At 40.9% G+C, this 25,768-nt stretch overlaps 1 protein-coding gene and 1 pseudogene across 3 annotated transcripts in view; one reads left to right on the top strand and one right to left on the bottom strand.

The window, feature by feature from the left end:
- Positions 1 to 25,768, bottom strand: part of PIGU (phosphatidylinositol glycan anchor biosynthesis class U) — a 116,853-nt gene that overhangs the window by 36,872 nt on the left and 54,213 nt on the right. For all 3 annotated transcript variants that reach the window (XM_059039068.2, XM_067012186.1, XM_067012185.1), the window contains exon 7: positions 16,630 to 16,727. In XM_059039068.2, coding sequence (XP_058895051.1) covers positions 16,630 to 16,727 — 98 coding nt within the window. The remainder of the gene's footprint in view (positions 1 to 16,629; positions 16,728 to 25,768) is intronic.
- LOC131741822 (large ribosomal subunit protein uL13 pseudogene) lies at positions 21,504 to 22,147 on the top strand (annotated as a pseudogene).

The raw sequence follows: 25,768 nt of genomic DNA, 5'->3' as shown, positions 1-25,768 counted from the left end.
AAACAAAGGAAGAACACTCTTTGACACAAATCACAGCAAGATCTTTTTTGATTCACCTCCTAGAGTAATGGAAATAAAAATAAACAAATGGGATCTGATGAAACTTAAAAGCTATTGCAAAGGCAAGGAAACTACAAACAAGACGAAAAGACAACCCTCAGAATGGGAGAAAATATTTGCAAATGAAGCAACGGACAAAGGATCAATCTCCAAAATATATAAACAGCTCATGCAGCTCAATATTAAAAAAACAAACAACCCAATCCAAAAATGGGCAGAAGACCTAAATAGACATTTCTCCAAATAAGACATACAGATGGCCAAGAAGCACATGAAAAGCTGCTCAACATCACTAATTATTAGACAAATGCAAATCAAAACTACAGTGAGGTATCACCTCACACCAGTTAGAATGGGCATCATCAGAAAATCTACAAACAACAAATGCTGGAGAGGGTGTGGAGAAAAGGGAACCCTCTTGCACCGTTGGTGGGAATGTAAATTGATACAGCCACTATGGAGAACGGTATGGTGGTTCCTTAAAAAACTAAAAGTAGAATTATCATATGACCCAGCAATCCCACTACTGGCATGTATACCCAGAGAAAACCGTAATTCAAAAAGACACATGCGGGCTTCCCTGGTGGCGCAGTGGTTGAGAATCCGCCTGCCGATGCAGGGGACACGGGTTCATGCCCCGGCCCGGGAAGATCCCACATGCCGCGGAGCGGCTGGGTCCGTGAGCCATGGCCACTGAGCCTGCGCGTCCGGAGCCTGTGCTCCGCAACGGGAGAGGCCACAACAGTGAGAGGCCCGCGTACCACAAAAAAAAAAAAAAAAAAAAAAAGACACATGCACCCCAATGTTCACTGCAGCACTATTTACCATAGCCAGGTCATGGAAGCAACCTAAATGCCCATTCACAGGGCTTCCCTGGTGGCGCAGTGGTTGAGAATCCGCCTGCCGATGCAGGAGACACGGGTTCGTGCCCTGGTCCGGGAAGATCCCACATGCCGCGGAGCAACTAAGCCCGTGAGCCATGGCCGCTGAGCCTGTGCGTCCGGAGCCTGTGCTCCGCAACGGGAGAGGCCACAACAGTGAGAGGCCCGCATAACGAAAAAAAAAAAAAAAAAATGCCCATTCACAGACGAATGGATAAAGATGTGGTACATATATACAATGGAATGTTACTGAGTCATAAAAAGGAACGAAACTGGGTCATTTGTAGAGACTTGGATAGATCTAGAGACTGTCATACAGAGTGAAGTAAGTCAGAAAGAGAAAAACAAATATCGTATATTAACGCATATATGTGGAACCTAGAAAAATGGTACAGATGAACCAGTTTGCAGGGCAGAAATTGAGATACAGATGTAGAGAACAAACATATGGACACCAAGGGGGGATAGCGCCAGGGGGGCTGCTGGTGATGATGTGATGAATTGGGAGATTGGGACTGACATATATACACTAATATGTATAAAATGGATAACTAATAAGAACCTGCTGTATAAAAAAATAAATTTTAAAAAATAAAAAGAAAACAAAACATTGAGGCAAGACCCTCTACCAGCAAAAGATTATGATTCACTGAAGGCTCAGATGAAGATGGTTAGCAATTTTTAGCAACAAAGTATTTTTTAATTAAGATATGCACTTTTTTTAGACATAATGCTATTGCACTCTTTTTTTTTTTTTTTCCCCCCAGTATGCAGGCCCTCTCACTGCTGTGGCCTCTCCCGTTGCGGAGCACAGGCTCCGGACACACAGACTCAGCGGCCATGGCTCACGGGCCCAGCCGCTCCATGGCATGTGGGATCTTTCCGGACCAGGGCACGAACCCGTGTCCCCTGCATCGGCAGGCGGATTCTCAACCACTGCACCACCAGGGAAGCCCCCTATTGCACTCTTAATAGACTACAATATAGTGTAAACATAACTTTTATATGCACTGGGAAACCAAAAAATTTCTGTGACTTGATGTATTGCATTGGTCTGAAACCAAACCTGAAATATCTAAGGAATCAAGAAGCCAAAAGCCAGCTCTTAGAAATGACTAACAATAAGATAGATAAGATAGATCAAAGACAGATCAAAGAAAAGAGGGAACAAATAAATAATACAGGAATATAAAAGGAGAAATAACTATGGCTGCATCAGGGTTAATAAATAAAATATTAAAAAGTATGCCGGGGCTTCCCTGGTGGCGCAGTGGTTGAGAATCCGCCTGCCGATGCAGGAGACACGGGTTCGTGCCCTGGTCCGGGAAGATCCCACATGCCGCGGAGCAACTAAGCCCGTGAGGCATGGCCGCTAGGCCTGCGCATCGGGAGCCTGTGCTCCGCAACGGGAGAGGCCACAACAGTGAGAGGCCCGCATACCGCAAAAAAAAAAAAAAAAAGTATGCCGGACTTCCCTGGTGGTGCAGTGGTTAAGAATCTGCCTGCCACCAATAAAGATGTTAAAAAAAAAAGAATACACCTGCCAATGCAGGGGACACAGGTTCGATCCCTGGTCCAGGAAGATCCCACATGCTGCAGAGCAACTAAGCCCGTGAGCCACAACTACTGAGCCTGCACTCTACAGCCTGTGCGCCACAACTACCAAAGGCTGTACGGTTAGACCCCATGCTCTGGAACAAGAGAAGCCACCACAATGAGAACCCCACACGCTGCAATGAAGAGTAGCCCCCACTCACCACAACTAGAGAAAGCCCAAGCACAGCCAAAAATAAATAAATTAATTTAAAAGAAAAAAGTATGCCAATGTGTTTAAAAACTGAGGCAAAATGGATACAGTCTATGGAAAATATAAATAATTTAAATGGTTCACTTAAAACGCTGGTGTTATTAAAAAACAAAAGGTGGAGATAAAGGAGATGACAATGATCCTTGACTGGATCTTGAACCCCAGCTCTCCCCCAAAATGCTATAAAAGTCATGTATAAATTGGGGAATTTGAATTTAGAATGTATACATTAGATAATATTAATCTCTGAAAGCTAATCTTCTGGGGTGTGCTAATAGTATTATGGTTATGTAGAAGCATGCTCTAGTTTTTAAGAGCTACCTGCTGAGTATTTAGGATTGATATGTCTTATTGTCTGAAACTTCTCTGCAAATGAGTTAGGAAAAGAAAAAAGAAAAAAAAACTATATATCTATAGAGATATAGAAAAGGAGAATCCAAATTAAGGGTATTTATTACATTAGTCTTTCAACTTTTGTGAAAGCATGAAATTAAAAGTTAGGGAGGGACTTCCCTGGCGGTCCAGTGGTTAAGACTCTGAGCTTCCAGTGCAGGGGGCACAGGTTTGACCCCTGGTTGGGGAACTAAGATCCCACATACTGCGCGGTGTAGTCAAAAAAAAAAAAAAGTTAGGGAAAAAACTAATTCAAGAAAACATAGAAAATTTGAATGGTCTTATAACTATTTAAGAAATTGAATTAGTAATGAAAATTTCTCCCATAAGAAAAGAGCAGGGGACTTGCCTGGTGGCACAGTGCTTAAGAATCTGCCTGCCAATGCAGGGGACGTGGGTTTGAGCCTTGGTCCGGGAAGATCCCACATGCCGCAGAGCCACTAAGCCCATGCGCCACACTACTAAGCCTGCGTTCTAGAGTCCACAAGTCACAACTACTGAGCCTGTGTGTCACAGCTACTGAAGCCCGTGCACCTACAGCCTATGCTCTACACAGCAAGAGAAGCGACCACAATGAGAAGCCCGCACGCCGCAACTAGAGAAAGCCCATGCACAGCAACGAAGACCCAACGCAGCCAAAAATAAATAAATAAAATAAATTCATTTAAAAAATTCTATCTAGATATAATTATTTTTTAAAAAGAAAAAGAAAAAAGAAAAGAGCAGGCCCAGCCAGTTTTACAGGAAAGTTCTACCAACATTCAAGAAGCAGGTGATTCTAATCTTACATTAACTATTTCATAGCAAATATTATAAGCTTGATACCAAAATCAATTACCAACACAAATGCAAAAATGCTAAGTGAAATATTATCTAATTCAACAACACATGAAAAAGATCATGATAAAGTTGTGTTATGACTAGGTTGGGTTTATTCCAAAAGTTCAAGGTTAGTTCAAGATAAGAAAAGCTATTGGGCTTCCCTGGTGGCGCAGTGGTTGAGAGTCCGCCTGCTGATGCAGGGAACGTGGGTTCGTGGCCCGGTCCGGGAGGATCCCACATGCTGCAAAGCAGCTAGGCCCACGAGCCATGGCCGCTGAGCTTGCGCATCCGGAGCCTGTGCTCCGCAACGGGAGAGGCCACAACAGTGAGAGGCCCATGTACCGAAAAAAAAAAAAGAAAGAAAGAAAAGCTATTGATATATGTATCACAAACAGCTTAAAGGTAAGAACTCATGTCAGTATCTAGATATATGCAACAACTACTCATAATAAAAATAACAAACAATAAGATAATTCAGTGGAGTGGCAGGGTATAAAACTAACATACAAATAGCCATGATCATTTTGTAATATACAGAAATACTGAATCACTACGTTGTGGACCAGGAACTAACACAGTGCTGTAGATCAGTTATACTTCAAAAACAAACTCATAGAAAGAGATCAGATTTGTGGTTACCAGATGCAGGGGAATTGGATGAAGGTGGTCAAAAGGTACAAACTTCCAGTTATAAGATAAATGAGTACTAGGGAAGTAAAGTACAACATGATAAATATAATTAACACTGCTGGATGTTATATAAGAAAGTTGTTAGAGCAAATCCTAAGAGTTCTCATCACAAGGGAAAATATTTTCTTTTCTTTCTCTTTTATTTTCTATCTATATGATATGATGATGTTTACTAAACTTATTGTGGTAATCATTTCATGATGTATGTAGGTCAAATCATTGTACTGTATACCTTAAACATATGGTGCTGTATGTCAATTATATCTCAATAAACCTGGAAAGAAAAAAAAGATACAAACAGCCTTCACATGCACAAATAATAGACAATTATAGGATACGATGGTAGAGAAAACATCACGGAAAATAAAACTTAGAATTAAATTTAACAGGAAATGTGTAAGACCTATTCAAGGAAAATTTCAAAACACTCCTGAAAGACACTAACACAGACTTGAACAAATGTACAGATATCCCCTGTTGTTGTTTAGGATGATTCAACATCATCAGTTCTCCCTTAATTTATAAATTCAATACAACAATGCAATCCCAATAAAAATGCCAACAAGCTGCTTTATGGAATTAAACAAGATGATATTAAAGTTTGCATGGAAAAACAAACATGCAACAAGAGCTAGGAAAACAGTGATAAGGAAAAATCATGAAGGGGGAGACTAGCCCTATCACACATTAAAATTTACTATGAAAGCTATATAATTAAAATAGTACAATATTGGCACATAAATAGAAAGACTAGTAGAATAAAATAGAAAGCCAGCATTAGACCAAAATACTTATAGAAATTTAGTATATGCCAAAGGTGGCATATCTCTGGGGTACAGATGGACTTTTTAATAAATGTGTCAGGACAACTAGGTAACCATTTGAAAAAAGAAAAAAATTAGATTTATATCTCACACCATTCACAAGAATTAAACTCTAAATGAATTAAGGAGTTTAGTAAAAAATTAGTAAATTTTGTTTAACGAAACCATGACATACTAGGAAAAAACATGGTAAATTCATCTTTAACCTGACGTAGGGAAAAGTTCAAAATCCAGAGGCAATAAAAATGAAACGTTTTACATATTAAAAATATCATAAGTAAAATGAGAATATGTGCCCACACAAAAACATGTATGCAATTGTTCACAGCAGCATTATTCATAAATAGCAAAAAAGTAGAAACAATTCAAACACCTATCAACTGGTGAATGAATAAATAAAATATAGCATACTCATATAATGGAATATTATTTGGCAATATTATTTGGAATAAAGTACTAAAACATGCTACAACAGGGATGAACCCTAAAAACATCATGCTAAATGAAGGAAGCCAGTCATAAAAGACCTCATATTGTATGATACCATTCTTATGAAACGTCCAGGATAAGAAAATCTACAAACACAGAAAGCAGAAAAGTGGTTGCCTAGGGCTGGAGGGGTGTGGGATACGGGGGCAAAACAAATTAGCATAATGGATGGGTATGGGGTTTCTTTATGGGTGATAAAAATATGCTAGTTTTAATTGTGGTGATGGCTGCATAACTCTGTAAATAGAGTAAAAATCATTGAATTGTACACTTTAAATAGGTAAATTATATGGTATATAAATTATATCTTGATTAAAAATAAAAACTGTTAAAAGAACACTATAAAAGGGACAAATGAAAAACTGGAAGAAAATATTTGTAGACAAAGGGTTAAAACTCCCCATATTCTTAAAAATTGAGGGAAATAAGACCTAATAAATCCAATAGAAAAAGGAGGAGGGTGGGTCATGGACAATTCACAAATATGAAAAAATGTTCAAACTCACTCATATTCAGAAAAATGCAAATTAAAACAACGCTGAGATACCATTTCTCACCAAACTGGCAAAAATTTTAAATGTGATAACACACTCAGTGAGGTTGTGGGGAAACAGGCACTCTCATATTTTATTGGTGGGAACAGAAAATTTATACAATCCTTCTAGAGGGAAATTTGAAAAAACCTAACAAACTACATATACACTTAACCGTTGGAGCCAGTAATTCTAATACTTCTAGAAATCTGCCTTGAAGATATACCTCTAACAACACGAAAATACATATATACAAAGTTACTCATTGAAGCACTAATTGTAATTGCAAAATACTGGAAACAATCTAAATTCTTATACATAGGAGAGAAGTTGAATAAACTATGGTATGTCCACAAAATGGAGTACTAAGCCACTTAAAAAAGAATGAGGAAGACCTCTATGTATCTATAAGTAGTGATTTCCAGGAAATAATGTTAAGTGTAAAAAAGCAAAGCATAAAAGAGTACCTATAGTATGCTATCCTTCATATAAGAAGGAAATTGAAGAAAATATACATGTATTGGCTCATTTGTGCAAAAGAAATACAGGAAGGATAAATCAGAAACTAAAGAGAACAGTTACTTGGGATGACAAAGAAAGAAGTATTAAGAAAAGAACAAAATAGCAGGGATGAGGACAGAATACTTCATTTTCACCAATGAGTGCCTACTTCTAACATTCAACTAATCTCACCAATAAAAATCCAATCTGCTTCTGACATTAACTATGCTATAATTAGCAAAGGTGCAGCTCAAGCTATGCAGAGCACCTATGGCAGCGACCTGGGGAGTGTGGCCTTTCAGATACAAAGCTGGATGAGCACCATGCAGCATGGATGCTTCATTAAAGTAACTCATTGCCCCTTGAGTTGAGGCTGAAACTAACTGGCATGTGTGTAATATCAGATGGTCTATGCAGAAGTATTTTAAGATAAATTATAGACATCATAACTCCATGGTAAAGACTTTAATGAGGGGACTTCCCTGGTGGTCCAGCAGTTAAGACTCCACGCTCCCAATGCAGGTTTGATCCCTGCTTAGGGAACTAGATCCCGCATGCCGCAACTAAGACCTTGTGTAACCAAATAAATACATAAATATTTTTTTAAAAAAGACTTTAAGGAGAATGGGAAGTCAGTCAAGAGAATGGAGAAAACATTACTGTTAACAGATAATGAGGGGAATGGAACCAGATCAACCTTATGGCCGCTCTCTAAGATTGCACACGTGTAGCTCTACTCTTACTTCTCTTTAAAACTGTACTGTCCATATATTAGGTTAACCTTAAAAATGCATTCCAATATACATTAGGTATTTGATTCCATTTATACGAGGTACCTAGAAGAGTCAAATTCATGGAGTCAGAAAGTTCATTGGTAGATGTCAGGGGGTGGGGTGGTGGGGCAGAGAAATGGGGAGTTAGTGTTAAATTGGGACAGAGTTTCAGTTTAGAAAGGTGAAAAATTCGGGAGATGGATGACGGTGAGAGTTGCACAACAATGTGAATGTACTTAGTGCCACTGAACGGTACAGTTAAATACGGTTAAAATAGTATGTTTTACATTATGTGACTCTTACCACAATAAAAAAACATTTTAAAATAAAATTAAATTTAAAACAACGAAAACTGTGCTGTCCCCTAGCCACATGTGGTTATTTAAATCTAAATTAATGGGGACTTCCCTGGTGGTGCAGTGGTTAAGAATCACCCTGCCAATGCAAGGGACATGGGTTCGGGCCCTGGTCCGGAAGATCCCACATGCCGCGGAGCAACTAAGCCCGTGCACCACAACTACTGAGCCTGTGCTCTAGAGCCTGCGAGCCACAACTACTGAAGCCCGCACACCCAGAGCCCGTGCTCCACAGCAAAGAGAAGCCACCGCAATGAGAAGCCTGCACACCGCAACAAAGAGTAGCCCCCACTCGCCGCAACTAGAGAAAGCCCGCACGCAGCAACGAAGCCCCAACGCAGCCAAACATAAATAAAAGAAATTAAAAAATAAAAAATCTAAATTAATGGAAATTAATTAACATTAAAAATTCAGTTCCTCAGTCTCACTAGCACACTGCAAGTATTCAATCACCACATGAGGCTCATGGCTACTGTACTGACAATATACAGGTACAGAACATATCCATCGTAACAAAAAGTTCTATTGACAATGCTGCTCTAAAAGAACAAAGTTTTAAGAAAATAGTACATTTCTGGGGATGGAAAATAATTCAGCAAAGAGGAGGCATCCCTAGATACATTTAAAGAGGAAGACACAGGTTCTGAGTTCCCTTCTAGACTTCTACCTGCCTTTGATAATCCTGATCTTCTCTTCTTCCTCAAAAATACTGCCATCTAGTATAGAAGGAAGGGAAGGAGGGAGGGAGAAAACCATAGCCCATGGGAGAAACAAACAAACAAAAAAACCCCCAAACCCTTGAAAGCAAAAAGTTTTTGTTTCCCCCTTCCTTCCTACTAAGGACATTTAAAAAGAAATAAGGTGGGAAGTGAGACAGCCATGAAGAAATGAATCAGGTAGACTGTTCAAAGTGGTTCTCTTAGTAGACTCCTGAGCACATACCCAAGATATGAGAGGCTTTTCAAACTTCGCAGATCCCATTAGCAGCCTCCCAGGTTTGGTTTGCTGCCATGTTCTCAGTGCTTTATTGGACCTGAAGCGTTACTGTTGTTGTTTGAGTAGGAAATGATTCCCCCCGCCGGCAAATTTGTGATTATAAAATGTGTATTAAATTTTAGGTATAATTTTTAAGACTTGGTCTTGCAGTCAGGTTTGGCTTTGGGTAATAGAGCCCTGAAAATATAATGTAGAATATTTACTGAGTCTACTTATAAAAATTTGCCTCAATTAAAGATTAAGTAATCTTTTAGGACTACTCCTATTACATAAAGTAAGGCACACCTGAAATTATTTTATTTTATTTATTTATTATTTTTGGCTGCATTGGGTCTTCGTTGCTGCATACGGGCTTTCTCTAGTTGCGGTGAGCGGGGGCTATTCTTCATTGCAGTGCACAGGCTTCTATTTGCAGTGGCTTCTCATGGTAGAGCACGGGCTCTAGGTGCGCAGGCTTCAGTAGTTGTAGCACACGGGCTTCAGTAGCTGTGGCTCATGGGCTCTAGAGTGCAGGCTCAGTACTTGTGATGCACGGGCTTAGCTGCTCCGCGGCATGTGGGATCTTCCCAGACCAGGGCTTGAACCCTTGTCCCCTGCATTGGCAGGAGGATTCTTAACCACTGCGCCACCAGGGAAGCCCCTGAAATTCTTAAGAAGAGAAACTCAGGCAATCCTTTGATGGCTTGTTATTTACAAACCCTAGAGCCAAACTTAATCTAGAGGTCCACATTGCAAATTTCCCAGTGAACAGATTGAGCAAATGTTGACTTAAAATGAAAAGTATGTAAGTAGAAGGGTTGGAAGAATGATGCCTCTAACATTCAGATCAATTTTTTAAAACTTTTTATTGTAAAAATAAAATACAAAATACATAAAACCACATAACACATGTTAGTCCCATACCCCTAATTTGTCCCTCCCCACTTCCCTCTTCCCTTTGGTAACCACAAGTTTGTTTTCTATATCTGGGAGCCTGTTTCTGTTTTGCATATACATTCATTTGTACTATTTTTTAGATTCCACAGGAGTCTTTGATAGTTTCCTTGTTATCTGGTATCACAATGTTACAGGATCATCCTGTACATTTCCTGACCTAAAGATAGAATCAGCCATTTCTCTAAGAAACCCTAGTTTCTTTTAATGGGTAAAAATAGTAAGATTACAATCTGAGCTACAAGGGTAATCACTGATACTGGGTTGGTCATTGTTTCTAGATCTTTTAGTGGATATAAACACAGACACAGTCACACACACACACACACACACACACACACACACACACACACACACACTCAAATACCTAAAGGAGCCAGGCAGGTAACAAATGAGTGAAGTGTGATTGAGATGAAGCATAGGGATTGTGGTAAACTGAAGAGGTAAACTAAAGGAGACAGACCTTCCAATTTTTCAAAAGAAGCCAGAAATATAAATTTTTAACATGAATTTTAAAAATATTGACAACTAATAAAATAAACACTTAGGTTACATAAAACACATCTGTGGGACAGATGTGGTCCATGGGCTATGTGCACACTCAACCTGAAAAATTAAACCAGTATGTAGTTGTATCCCAGAAGTCACATTGTTGCTAACACATAAAAATATTTAGAGAAGTAAGAAAATTCTCAGATTGCTTCAGGAAAAGCCAAACTATAGTAAGGAAGAGGAGAAATATATAATTATCTCCCTCCCCCACCAACTCTCTAAAGTACTAGGGAGAAAAGCATTTTCTATATAGAAACAATTTTCTTCCTAGGACATGGTGCAAAAAGGAAAAAGTCAGTTATCAGAAAAAACTCTCAAAGAGAGTTGAAATCTAACAAAAGTTTTTACATCTAAACTCTTAGAATATCAGAATGAGACCCAGGAGATATATTTTATATGATTAGGTATACTAGAGGCAATAAAACTGGTAAAAAGTTGATTGCAAATGTATGATCAACCCCTTACCCTCATTTTTACTTGTTCTAAAAAGAAAGGGGGACTTCTCTGGTGGTGCAGTGGTTAAGAATCCATCTTCCAATGCAGGGGACTCAGGTTCAATCCCTGGTGGGGCAACTAAGCCTGCGTGCCACAACTAGAGAGTCCCCACGTTGCAACTACAGAGCCCACGTGCTCTGTAGCCCAAAAGCCACAACTAGAGAGAAGCCCGCGTGCTGCAACAAAGAGCCTGTGCGCCGCAACTGAGACCCGATGCAGGCAAAAATAAATAATAAAATAAATAAATACAAAGAAAGGAAGGTAAGAGCATTGCCACCTCTGCTTTGGCCCCCTCCTGGAAGCAGAAGAGCTGACAGAACATTGCTGGGGAAAGAAGGAGTAAGATGTGAAAATTCTAAATAAGGCCCCAAAGAAAGCCTGGGGAAGGGCCCAGTTGGCAAGAAAGACCTGGCTGGGTTTGGCTTCTTTAGTGCAAGCTAGTATCATGTGACCTGCTCCAAGCTCCAGAAATATAGAAATCACAGAATTAACTTTTTCAGTTCAAAGACGAGAGGTCAGATTGGATTAAAGCAAAAACCATAAGAACACTCACAAGGTTATTTCATCCTGGTTTCTATTCTTTCAAAGAAAATAAGGACCTCAAACCATCTAAGGAATCCCAAGCAAAAGGAAGGAGGGGACTAGAAACTTCCCTGGCTGCATGAACCTCCCTCTGCCAGCTTCACAGCTTCAGCCTTGAGGTCCTGTGCACTTGGCATATACTTCACTGTAGCCTCTTGGTCCTGTGCACTTTAGGGCTATTGTATTCTGCATGCTATCAGATCATAACATTTTAAGCTTCTCTCTAATTTGGAAACTAGGCCGTAAGCCAAGGTCAGAGAAAGAGTAAAGTTGGGGGAAGGGACCAGATGGGCTCAAACTACCATTCTCAGAAGTGACTCACCAGGGAGCCAGATGCAGCATCCCCTGCCTTTGATCATGAAGCCTTTCTGTGTCTCATGTAGGGAAGAGAAAAACAGCTTTGCCTTTGGCACTGATCAGACGTTAGCTTGTCTACCACCTGCCTTTTGTACCCTCTAGAAATAGTATCAGCAGAATGGAGGCAGATTTGTAGTGTCAAAGGGGTAAGTACAAACTAATGTTTACGGTTCCTTTGACTCTAGAAAATGAATTATTTTTTCTCCCCTCTATCACCCCATGTATCTCCACACTGGTAACCATGTCCTTTCTATGAACATTTGAATACTAATAACCATAACTAATATCTACTGAATTTGTATCATACTGCTCTAAATACTTGACATGTATTAACCCTTTGCAGTAGCTACTATTGCATTATCTCCATTTTACAGATGAGGAAATTGAGGCATAGAGAAGTTAAGTAATCACTTCCCAGGGTCACGGAGCTACGCAGAATCCAAGCCAAGACAACTTCAGGGCCTGTACTCTAATGTCTCTCCTTTTCATTGTAAAATTTTCGAACACACAGAAAAGTTGAAAAAATAATACAATAATCAATAATACAATACAATAATCATGTCTGTCATCTAGATTAAACCATAACACATTGCCATATATAAACTTTTCTGTGTGTATGAATTTTCTACACATCATGACACTTCTCCCCCAAAGACTTCTGCATACAGCTCCTAAAAATAAGGACATACTCCTATATACCATAATACTATTATCACATCCAAGAAGTTAACAATTTCCTATCATCATCTAATATCTAATCTATCTTCAAAATATTCTGAGTATCCCCCAAACATCCTTTATAATTGTTTTTTCCAAACCAGAATCCAGTCAAGACTCACCCATTTCAGTTAGTTACTGTCTCTTTAATCTAGAACAGTCCCCTCACTTTTTCTTTTGTATGACATTGATTTTTTGAAGAGAAGCAGACCAGCTGTCTTACAGATTGTCCTATATTTTGGTTATTTATTTCCTCATAGTATCATGTAAGTTGTTCTTCTGCTCTTGTACTTCCTAAAAACCAGAAGTCAGATCTAAAGGCTTAATGGAGGTTAACATTCTGGGTAAAAATACTTTGGAGGTGATGTTGTGTACTTTGTACTGCATCACATCATGAAGCACATCATGTCAGGCCGTTCCACTGTAAGTGATGCTGAGCTAGATTACTGCTATTAGCAAATAATTTAGAAGTGGGAGGGGGGTACTATTTTGGCACCATGCAAATGCAAATATTCTCTTCTCCAAAATCTTTCATCTAATTAATGACTTTAGCATCCAATGATGATCTTTGCTAGATTTAATAATTTCACTGATGATTTACTATTCTATCCTTCCTTTTACAGTTATAAGCTGGCAATTTTCTGTAAAGAACTTTCCTTCATTAGCTAGGGAAGAACTATAGCTCCTTTGAAAAGGAAAGGATATGGGACTTCCCTGGTGGCTCAGTGGTTAAGACTCAGTGCTCCCAATGCAGGGGGCCCAGGTTCAATCCCTGGCCAGGGAACTAGATCCCACATGCATGCCTCCACTAAGAGTTCACATGCCACAACTAATGAGCCTATGTGCCACAACTAAGGAGCCCACCTCCAGCAGCTAAGACCCAGCACAACCAAATAAATAAATAAAATTTTAAAAATAAAAAATAAAAAGAAAGGATAACTGCTTAGTCCTTTCCATTTAAGTATTGATTTTCAGAGCAAGAAACTGATAAAAATAGCCATATCTAATGATGGCATATGCATTTTTTCTCTCCTTGCCCCTTTTCTGAGTATCACTATGGACACACAGATTCTTATTTACTCAGTGTTTTACAATTACTTACAGTAATTATTCTTTTGATGCTCAGAATATACTAAATTTAGCCAGTAGAAGCCCCTTTGGGCTGGTTCCATTGTTCTTTTGATATAGTACCATTAGCCTTTAAGACTACTTTGCTTTCCATCTTAAGATGTCCCAGTCAAGCCTGTGCTCTTATGTACATTACATAACCTTTCCTAGAGGGATGTATATGCCTACAGAGGGCTCTGAAAACTCAGAAAAATATAACGGCAAGAGCAGACGTATCACTTCCTTGTGGTTATCAAATCCAATTCAATTTGGGGAATGAAAGGATTTTTAAGACTGTCAGGTCTAGCTACCCATGCTGATGCTTATAGCTTTGCTACAACTCCCCAGTATGTGGCAATTCAGTATGTGGCCTAAACACTCTGATCCACAGGGAACTCACCTCACTTGAGGCACCCTACGTTATCCCAGAACTGCCTTATACTGGGCTCCTTGTAGTTCCCACACATTAGTTCTAGTTTCTCTCCTTGGAGCCCATGGGTCTCTGTGAGAAACTCACACCTAAAGATAATTTCCTCTTCTGTTCCCTCCCTCATATTTAAACAAATGGGTTTATTTCCTGGAAGTGACTGGATTGACTTTCCAAATACACTACCATGACTCACAAGGCCCTACTGCCTTTCAAGGCCACTTCATATACTTATATAAAAACATGTAAATATAGTACGGGCTGGGATTGTAATTTCTACATAAATGGGTCCTGAAGTTCTTCTCACTCTTTCCAGTCCTGTTCACCACATATATACAGCTGCCAGCAAAGCCAATTCTACTCCCTAGAATTCTGCATCTAGTCCCTCATCTCTCCATTTCCCCTGACACTGGTCTGGGCCCCCGACCAAGCCCTCTGACTCAAGCTAATACAGTAGCCTAACCTTTCCCAACCTCAGCTCCTCCTCCCTACACTCCATGACAAACGATGCTGCCAGAGCAGTCTTCCTGCAGCACTCCCAGCTCCATAACCTTCAATTGCTTTTTATCTGCAGAGTCTACCATAGTGTCTAGCATACTGGACTTGGGATGCTCAGTACATGTTGGCAGAGGGAGGGACTGAATAAAGTGACTGGTTGAGCTGCTTGATTTCATGACTCAGTTGTACTGTCCATTGTTGTCAGGAGGAAATTTCCTTGAGTTTTAAACAAAAGCTATTTTACTTATGGTAGTATTTAGTATTTGGCTTAACAAACAGTTTAAAATTTTTTGGTCAGGTCATGTGTATGAGTAAACATATTTTTTATAGTATGTATTTAATAAATAGTTGCACAAAAATTTGGTTGCATGCATTCTTCTTGGTGCTTGGACTTTCTAAAGAATAAACTGTAAATATGAAGCCAGAAAGAAAATACCAACAGCATATTGTTACATGGGAAAATGTTTGCATTCAGCAAGAATCTAGAAAGAAAATCAAAGTAAAATAACTTCACAGTATGATGGTATATCTATTAAATTAGCGATCATAAATTGAATTTGAAAAGCCAGTGCTGGCAACCTGGGAGGAAGTGGTTCACTTCACTTCAGACACTGATGGTGGGCGGCACTGCAAATTGGCTCCAGCTTTCTGGTGACCACTCTGGTCTTGCCTCATAAGAACTATAAAACTTCTCTCACCTTTGGATCCAATGATTCAGCTGGAAGAACACACCTTAAGGAAATAACTCAAAAACAAATGTCTATACTATTTGTATTAGTGACAACTAGGGCACATCTCAAATTCCCCAAACAGGAGAAAGATCAAGCTAAACATGTATCATTGTATACATCAACATCAACACAAAGATATATGAAGTCACTTAAAATGACAAGTACATGGTCTATTTCAATAAACGGAGGTATATACTCAGTTTCATCAACAGTGTTTATAATTAAGAACAAGGGTTCTGAAAGCATACATTTCTTGGTTTGAATCCTGGCATTGCCCTCCATACGCTTTCAAGAAATGTTTCTCTTCTAAGAATGGATTTGGACCATGCAGGACCTGCAAGCAGTTACTTGCTCTTGAGGAGATGTGTGTATTCTTATTTGAGTAGAAAAGACATTAAGGTTAGAGAGCAGGCTCTTGCATCAGACTACGCAAGCTCACCTCTCAGCAGTCACTTGCTGGCTGTGTGACCTCAGGCAAGTGACTAAACCGCCCTACATTCCAGTTGCAATTCATGTGTCTAATATGGCTAATACTAGATTATTATATGGCTAATAATATGACCTACTCCATAAAGTGCTTCTGATGGCGAAATGAGAAGATGCCTATAGAGTGTTCAGCACAGTGACTGACATGTAGTATGTTCTCAGTAAATGTCAGCAGTTTGTATTCTTCAATTAAACTACTGATCACCCACTATGGTCCAAACATTGCAAGAGGTGCACCCACGACATTTCATCCATGCAAGAACCTCACAAGGTGAGTGTGGTTATACAAAATAGTTAAATGGGCTCAGAGAAGGATCTGTGAATATTAGGTGAAAAAAGGAGAATGCAAGATGGTTGGTAGATCCCGATTACAAACATGAAAATGAAACACACTGACACATTTGCAATGATGTGTATAATTAGAACGTAATGATCATTAGGTCCACTTTGTTTAAAGTTAGTCAAGTTTCTTTGTGTTTTCAAGTAGAAGCAAGCAAATGTGAATTGGGGACCCAGTCCTATTGCCTTTACTGTGCCTTGCCCTTCTCTCCCCTAAGCAGGGAACAGGACACATATTAAATGTCACCTGAGTGTTGGCTTCTGACCAGCAAGTGCTTACCTGGAGGAGATAGAGGAGTCCTGGGACAAACAAAGTGAGTGGGTAAAGAGACTGGTATGTTGCTAAGGCAAGAAAGATAGCACTGAGGAAGGCACTACCTGTAAAAAGAAATAAATATATGGAATGTAAAAAGAAATAAATATATGGAATAATCCAGCCACATCAATTAGGATTAGATTCAGCAACTGCCCAAAACAAGAAACTTTCCATAACTGCTCAAATAATCACCTGTCAAATATCTCCTGGTGCATAAGATGCTATGCAAACTTACAGGAGTAGAAGGATCTTGGCTTGATTTCTGATGAAAGGAAACCAAGGAAATCAAAACCACTTACCTTCAGCAACCTGAGATACCACAGGTATATTTCTTGTAAAATTTTCAGACCCAGAAAGATTTTACAAAACTTCAGCCCGAAGATGAATAAAGGAATCAAGTCTGTTAACATCCATGTCCAATATATTTAACTTACCAATTGATTAAGTCTGCAATTATTGCTTATGTGATTCAGAGCTGTGAAACATATGCTTTTGTTTGTTGCAACACCCCATCATTATTATTATTATTTTTTTTTTTTGGTGGGCCTCTTGCTGTTGTGGCCTCTCCCGTTGCGGAGCACAGGCTCCAGACGCGCAGGCTCAGCGGCTATGGCTCACGGGCCTAGCCGCTCCGCAGCATGTGGGATCTTCCAGACCGGGACACGAACCCGTGTCCCCTGCATCGGCAGGCGGACTCTCAACCACTGCGCCACCAGGGAAGCCCCTCCATCACTATTTTTATAACATCCCTTCCTTATGTATTCTCTTCAGGCCATATGTTTATTATTTTTTCAAATTAAATTATATTAATTTTTATTAATAATGTCCCTATTCCCTACATAAAATGGACCACTGTAGAATTATTAAACATGATGTTATAAAGAATTTTCAATGACATAGAAAGATGTTTACCACAATCTATTAATTGAAGATCATAAAAGAGATACATACTATAACCCCTTTTTAAAAAAATGAATAAATACATTTTTAGAAAAACTAAAAGGTGGGAATTCCCTGGCGGTCCAGTGGTTAAGACTCTGCTCTTTCACTGCTGAGGGCCCAGGTTTGATCCCTGGTCTGCGAACTCAGATCCCACAGATGCGTGGTGCGGCCAAAAAAAACCCCTAAACTAAAAGGCTAGGCCACAGATTTCATAGTGTTTTTCTCTGGGTGGTTGGATTATGGATATTTTTCATTATTGTTTCTCTGTATTTTCTAAACTTCCTATAATAAACATGCTTTGTTTTTGTCATAAGAAAAAAACTGATATCTTGTCTCCCAAGGCAACAGAAATAAAAGCAAAAATAAACAAATGGGACCTAATCAAACTTAGAAGCTTTTGTACAGCAAAGGAAACCATAAACAAAACAAAAAGAGAACCCATGGACTGAGTAATAGTGCCAAGACATGGAAACAACCTAAATGTCCACCAACAGATAAATGGACAAAGAAAATGTGGTATATATACACAATGGAATACTACTCAGCCATAAAAAACAATTAAATAATGCCATTTAAAGCAACATGGATAGACCAAGAGATTATCATACTAAGTGAAGTGACTCAGAAAGAGAAGGACAAATACCATATGATATCACCTATGTGTGGAATCTAAAATATGACACAACTCACAGACATAGAAAACAAACTTACAGTTACCAAAGGGGAAAGGGGGGTGGCAGAGGGATAAGTTAGGAGTTTGGGATTACAGACACAAACTACTATACATAAAATAGATAAACAACAAGGTCCTACTGTATAGTACAGAGAACTATATTCAATATCATGTAGTAAACCATAATGGAAAAGAATATGAAAAAGGATATATACATATGTATAACTGAATCACTTTGCTCTACAGCAGAAACTAATACAACATTGTAAATCAACTATACTTCAATTTAAAAAAAACTAGATGGATGTAAGAAAAAAATGATATCTTTTTAAAAAATAAAACAAGTAGCTATTCCCTTTCAGATGGTTTAAGACAACAGAGTACCCTAAAATCAAGGCTAGAGAAACCCAGTTTACAACAGAGATTTTAGAATGGCCCAGAAATCAGTAGAGTTCAATTGATGGTCCAAGGCTGGTATCTACAATGATAATATTTCATCAAGTAGCAGTGTTCATGGTCACTTTTATTAGTGTGGGGTCAACTTTTACTGAAAACAGCAGACATCTTCTCAATGGTGTTTCATAAAAGAAGGAATTATTCACTCCGCTCAGTCCAGGGAATTTTACCCTCTCCCAACCCAGCTCCCGAGACAAACAGAAGCAGATGTTCCATAGGACATTTTTGCTCACCAAAGTGGTGTATATACAGTGGTTTGACTTAACGACTTTTAGATTTGATGATGGTGCAAAAGCAATATGCATTCAGTAGAAACCATACTTCTAATTTTGAATTTTCATTTTTTCCCCCAAGCTAGCGGTATGCAGTACATATTCTCTCGTGATGCTGGGCAGCTGCAGCCGCAGCTCGCAGTCAGCCACTCGATCACGAGGTTAAACAACCGATACACTTACAACCATTCTGTACCCATATAACTATTCTGTTTTTCACTCTTAGTACAGATTCAATAAATTACGTGAAATATTCAGCACTTTATTATAAAATAGGTTTTGTATTAGATGATTTTGCCCAACTGTAGGCTAATGTAAGTGTTCTGGGCACATTTAAGGTAGGCTAGGCTAAGCTAAGCTCTGATGTTCAGTAGGTGAGGTGTATTCAATGTAGTTTTAACTTAGGATATTTTCAACCTACAAGGGGTTTACTGGAAATTTTCAACCTACAAGGGGTTTACTGGGACATAACCCCATCATGAGTCAAGGAAGATCTGTACTTGAAACATCGAAGAGCCACCCTGGAAGAGGGAGGGTTATGAATGTGACTACTTCATAGAGGAGTAAGTGGAGAGAAAAGAACTTTGAGTCCTCCATCCCTCAAACCAAGGAAACTCACTAGCTAGAAACAATTCCTGGCTGAAAGAAAGTGGAAGGAAGGCAGAGAAAGGAGGAAGCTGGAAGTAAAAGACCAAGGACAGAACTCTATGGGATGGGCTATATCATCACATTGGTTAGTGCCAACATGATGTTCTGCATCCAGGGTACTTGTAAATGTGACTGAGCAGGGACAGATCTTGCCCAGCCAAGCTGTGCTAACAGCAGAGGTTCCCACACACCTCAAACCAGAACTAGGTCAACTCTGAGACAGGGAGATGGCAGTGGTGTGAAAGGTGCTATTCTGGAGCCTAACAGCTAGGGTGGACTCAGAATTCCTTGACTAGGCCAAAAAGGTGAACAATATTTTGGGGGAAACCAGCAAAGAGAAGGGAAAAGCTGGAAAGAACTTTTAAATTTAACACTGTTTTCTACAGAGATTGGTGGTGGTGGGAGTGAGAGAAGGGGCCCATGTGTCTGTTAAAGGAGGAGGGATAATGTTCCAGTTCCATCCATTCTTACAAATGTGGTGGAAACAAACACATGACTTTCACCTCTCTCTCCCCCAGGAGACACCAGGGAGTGAAATAAACACAGCCACCTCCTGCCCTAATTGCCTGAGATCAGTAATTACTCGTCTGGAGCAGCTAACCATTTATAAGATCCAAGAGAGAAGAAACAGCTCCTAGCTAAAAAATGGACTTGTGAATTTTAGAATACTTGCTCCCAAGATCAGGAAGAAGCAGGCTTCCTTCCTTGGATGAAATCATTAGGAAGGAAAAATCTGTTCCTTCTGCTAGTCTACCAATGAGTGGCATCAGCATCTCCCCAGATACCTCAGCTATTCAACGCCCCTCCCACTCTCACACTCCTTCCACTGGTCACCATGCCCTGTTGACCCACCTCTGGAACATCCATCACTGCAGTTCTCACTCTCACCGTTTCTCACCAGGAGTTTTCAGCAGCCTCTTCCTTCTCTTCCTCAATGGTCTCCCCGCCTCCCTCCCATCCAGTCCATCCTCCACAGAGGTGCTGGAAGGATCCTTCTAAAACACAGTTTCAACTACTCACTCTGCCCTTGTGCAAAAGCAGCCACAGACAACATGTAAACAAACGTGCAAGCTGTATGCGAATAAAACTACTAAAAAAACAAGACAGTTTAGATTGATTCAAGCCCCTCTTTAAAGACTTCTGAGGGTTCTATTTCATCTATCAGATTACGTCCAAACTCCAGCAGCAAACAAGACCCTTCACTATCTGGGTCTTATTTCTCCAGCTTCATCTCTCACCATCTCCTACACATCCTCTGTCCTCCAGCTACACTGGATCATTCCCCAATTTCTAAAAACATCATGCTTTTTCATTCCTCTGTCTCTGTTATCAGGCTATTCTTAGCTGTCCTTTCCTGCCCTCCTTCTAGTAGAGACCCATCCTTCAGTGACCAGTGAAATGTTATTTCCTCCATGAGGCCTAAGCAGAGAAGCTAATAATAGTAGATTATAGTTAACATTTATTGATCACTTACTAGGTGCCAGGCACCTATCCTCTGTATGTGAAAGCTCTATAGGTGAAGAAACCAAGGCACAGAAACAGAAGGGCTAATTAATGTATCACATTAAGTAATGGGATCACTGAGCTGATTCCAATGCCCATTTTCTTAATTCATTCAATGCTCTCATTCAATACTGACACTGTCTTCTAATAATTTGCTAATGTTTCTCTCTCTCCCCATTTGTCTGTGAGTTTCTCAAAGGCAATAAACCTCTCAACTTAGAATCTCTAGCACCTAGCACAGTGCCTGGCACACATGATGAATGAATGAATGAATATCATTCAGTGATACATGTGAAATCCTTTTTAAAAATCCAAGTAGGCGCTTTCCCAGGTGGCTGCCGAAGATGGCGGAGGGGCAGGTCCTGGTTCTCGATGGCCAAGGCCATCTCCTAGGCCACCTGGAAGCCATTGTGGCTAAGCAGGTGCTTCTGGGTTGAAAGGTGGTGGTTGTGTGCTGTGAGGGCATCAACACATCTGGCAATTTCTATAGAAACAAGTTGAAGTACCTGGCATTCCTCTGCAAGTGGATGAACACCAACCCCTCCCGTGGCCCCTACCACTTCCGAGCCCCCAGCCGCATCTTCTGGCGGACAGTGCGAGGCACGCTGCCCCACAAAACCAAGCAAGGCCAGGCCGCTCTGGACCGCCTCAAGGTGTTTGATGGGATTCCCATCACCCTATGACAAGAAAAAGTGGATGGTGGTTCCTGCCGCCCTCAAGGTTGTGCTTCGTCTGAAGCCTACATGAAAGTTTGCCTACCTAGGGCGCCCGGTTCATGAGGTTGGCTGGAAGTACCAGGCAGTAACAGCTACACTGGAGGAGAATAGAAAGGAAAGGCCAAGATCCACTACCGGAAAAAGAAGCAGCTCATGAGGCTACGGAAGCAAGCCAAAAGGAACATAGAGAAGAAAATCGACCGATTCACAGAGGTCCTCAAGACCCATGGATTCTTAGTCTGAGCCCAATAAAATTGACTGTTTCTTCTTCATGCTTGGCCTGGCCTGCCCTTCCTCCATCGCCACCCTAGGATGTGGGGGACCCCCAGGGGCTGCCATCCAGGTGCCACAGGCAGCCAGGGGCTTAGAAGACTGGGTATAGCGAAGTCGTCTTAGCCACTGCTGTTTAAGAAAGGCCTTTTTAAAAGCGTAGACAGGGCTTCCCTGGTGGCGCAGTGGTTGAGAATCCGCCTGCCGATGCAGGAGACACGGGTTCGTGCCCTGGTCCGGGAGGATCCCACATGCCGCGGAGCGACTGAGCCCGTGAGCCATGGCCGCTAGGCCTGCGCGTCCGGAGCCTGTGCTCCGCAATGGGAGAGGCCACAACAGTGAGAGGCCCGCATACCGCAAAAAAAAAAAAAAAAAAGCGTAGACAGTTTTAAGGGCTGTGCAGGCAGAATTTGCCTGTGACCTATTCATTCATGAGAGTTTTAGGACATGGACAGTTCGAACAACCAGTGCTGTTGCAATACTGGCAAAAGTGAGCTGGAAGACCTAATTGGAAGGGCCACTCACATCGCTTACAGGGAGTCTGTTTAAGCTTCCCACATGGTCAGGTACTATACTCTGCAGCTGTTAGGATGGAGAGAATGCTTGGGCAGCACAAGTCTGGGGTTCTAAACGGTGTTTATGGAAGGGAAGTACGGCCCAAGGGGTCACAGGCATTGCCCTTGTGTCTTCCCTATATTTTGTGATCTAAAACTAATAAATTATTTTTAAAGAAAAAAAAAAATCCAAGTAGGAAACCAATGTTCTTTTTTAAAAAATTGAGATATAACTGACACATAACATTATATAAGTTTCAGGTGTACACATAATGATTTGCTATGTGTACATCTTGTGAAATAATCACTATCATAACTCTGGTTGAAACCAATGTTCTTGAGGAAGGAAAACTTATGAAGTATAAAACACAGAGTACTTTGTGACGACCTAGACGGGTGAGATAGGGAGGGCAGGAGGGAGGCTCAAGAGGGAGGGGATATGGGGATATATGTATACATATAGCTGATTCACTTAGTTGTACAGCAGAAACTAACACAACATTTTAAAGCAATTATACTCCAATAAAGATATTTTTTAAAATAACTGAAACAAAAAAACACAGAGTAATGAAACATGGGCAAAGCACAAAATAAATCTGACTCTTGAATAAAAGAGAGCCTGCAGAAGAGCAGTTGAGGACTTGCAGTAGGGAACCAGCACAGAGAATGTGGAGTAAACCATCGGATGGCTGAGGCCTCTGGTCTGGGGGCAGAAACGTGGTGCTGCAACAGTCAGGAGCCTGGTGTGTGGGATGCTGGGGCAGGTGTGGATGGGGCACATGCACAGTCTGAGCAAAAGTAAGGGGGAGGATGGAGGCACACAAGAGACTCAGACAGGCCTGACATGTTTTTTTAAAAAACTAGAAGAGGCAAGAAGAATGGGTTAGGAAGGCAAGAGGAGGCTATGTGCTTGGGGTAGGGGCAGGGAAAATAAAAGTAAAAGGTGTCTTCAGATATTTTAGATGAACCATGCAACACACCAACATTTCTGGAGTGTCTGCTCTATGCCAAGCCGTGCTGGGTGCGGGAGACTGGTGACTCAGACAGTCTCTGTCCTCAGGGAGCTCCCAGTAAACAATGACAAAATACAGAAGGAAAGTACAAAGGAAGTATTCGGAGCGCATCGGGGGAAGCTGACACCTGAGTTTTGAACAATGAGTAGATGAGGCCGGCAGTCCAAGGGAAGAGCATGTGCACAGGCAGGAGGGCGAGGGAAAGAATGGTGTGCTGGGGGTGGAGGGGCAGAGACTGTAATTAGCTCAACATGGCAAAAACAGAGTTGGAAGGAGTGACTGGAAGAGGGTGAAAAGGGGGCTTTTGTGGATGTTGGTAACATCCCTGTTTCTTAATGTGAGTGTTGGTTACTCATCATTTCGTGAAAATTCATTGAATTGTACACTAATGATTTGTGCACTTTTCTGTGCATGTGTTATACTTCAACAAAAAAGTTATAATCTAAAAAGTCTTGGCAAGCAGGTAGGTAGGGGTCGGATCAGGGACGACTTAGCTTGCATAGTCAATCAAAAACATGTCTACAAGCCTAGACATGACATCTCAAATAATGCCTAAAGTGGCAGCCTCAATTGGGCAAGAGCTAGGGCATCCTGCTCATCTAACCAGGAGGAACTATACCAAGAAGACTGTGAATTTTACCAAAAAAAGATATAATCTACTATTTATCTGCTAGAATGGCCCAGATACTCAGTCACTAGGTTTCCTGTACAAGCTCTAGTCTTTGGCCTTATCATAAGAATACTAAAGTAAATCAGTAAAATGTATATGTGCACTGGCTACAGTATTCAGGGAATTTCATTATCTATCCAATCTAGCTTTAAATATGTTTTCCAACTCTCTTTTGGTGTCAGCATGGTGGCCACAAGCCTGGGCAAGACCTGGGGTAACACTCTGCCTCCAGGGACTGCACCTTGAAGTGCCCTGGGCCTGGGTGGGTGGCAGAGCTACAGGACAGAGGAGGAATGTAGATGAGGTGGAGGTATGGAAACTGGTTCAAGATAAGGAATTCAAGTAGAATGAGCAGAGACTGGGTCACAGACAGGGACCTGTACCAGGACAGGCAGTGGGGCAGACTGGAATGTGGTCAAAAGGGCTGAGGTCTCCCAGGACACTCAGAAGAGGAAGTTGCACTAGGGCCTGAGAGCAAGCAAGACTACTGGGCAGGAGGAGGGGCTAGGGCCTGGCCCAGTGTTCTATACTCCTTGCCAAGTGTTCTTTCAACAGCACAGGCTTTCTCAGAGTAGTCCATCCACATCAATGATGATGATGATGACACTTCTCTGAGCACATACTCTGTTCCAGCCACGACTATAAGCATTTTACATGTATTAAGTCATTTAGTCCTTCCAATAACTCCATGGAGCGGATAAAATTACTATCCCCATTTCACAGATAAGTAAACTGAAGGACAGAGACTTTATTTGCTCAGGGTCACAAAACTAGTGAATGGTGATAGAATTTGAACCCAGACAGTCTCATTCCAGAGCCCCCAATCTGTAACTGCAGCACTATGCTACCTTCTTGATTCTCAATCTATGGCTGTACCATAAAAATCACAAGAAGCAGAGCAGCTATTTGTTGAGCGGGTTTTGCTAAGGAATCATGCTAAGCATTCTGTGTTTCTTATTTATTCCTCTACTAATCCATGAGGCAGATCTTATCTCTGGAATCAAACTGAAGCCCTAGCGGCTGTGTGATTTGCCTGAGGCTACAGCACAGGTAACTAGAACCAGCAGGTTTTGGGCTGATCTGACAAAACCCCAGGCTGCTTCGTCCTAGGGTGCTTGGGCCTTTGGGTCCTCTAAGACTCTTCACGGGTAAGGCCTCATCTATCGCAGAGGAACCTCATATGGAAGTGATGGGTTCATCAGAGCTCAGGTTCATCACTCTGCCATGTTCTTCCAGGGCTGGGCTCCAGGCAGAGAACCTCTCATTTTAACCTTCTCCCAGTTTTCTCCAGAAAGCTCAGGGGTTTCCCTGGTGGTGCAGTGGTTAAGAATCCACCTGCCAATGCAGGGGACACGGGTTTGAGCCCTGGTCCAGGAAGATCCCACA

Source organism: Kogia breviceps, chromosome 14 (assembly GCF_026419965.1).
Source record: "Kogia breviceps isolate mKogBre1 chromosome 14, mKogBre1 haplotype 1, whole genome shotgun sequence".
Taxonomy (NCBI): domain Eukaryota; kingdom Metazoa; phylum Chordata; class Mammalia; order Artiodactyla; family Physeteridae; genus Kogia; species Kogia breviceps.
This window is presented reverse-complemented; position numbering and strand designations above follow the sequence as displayed.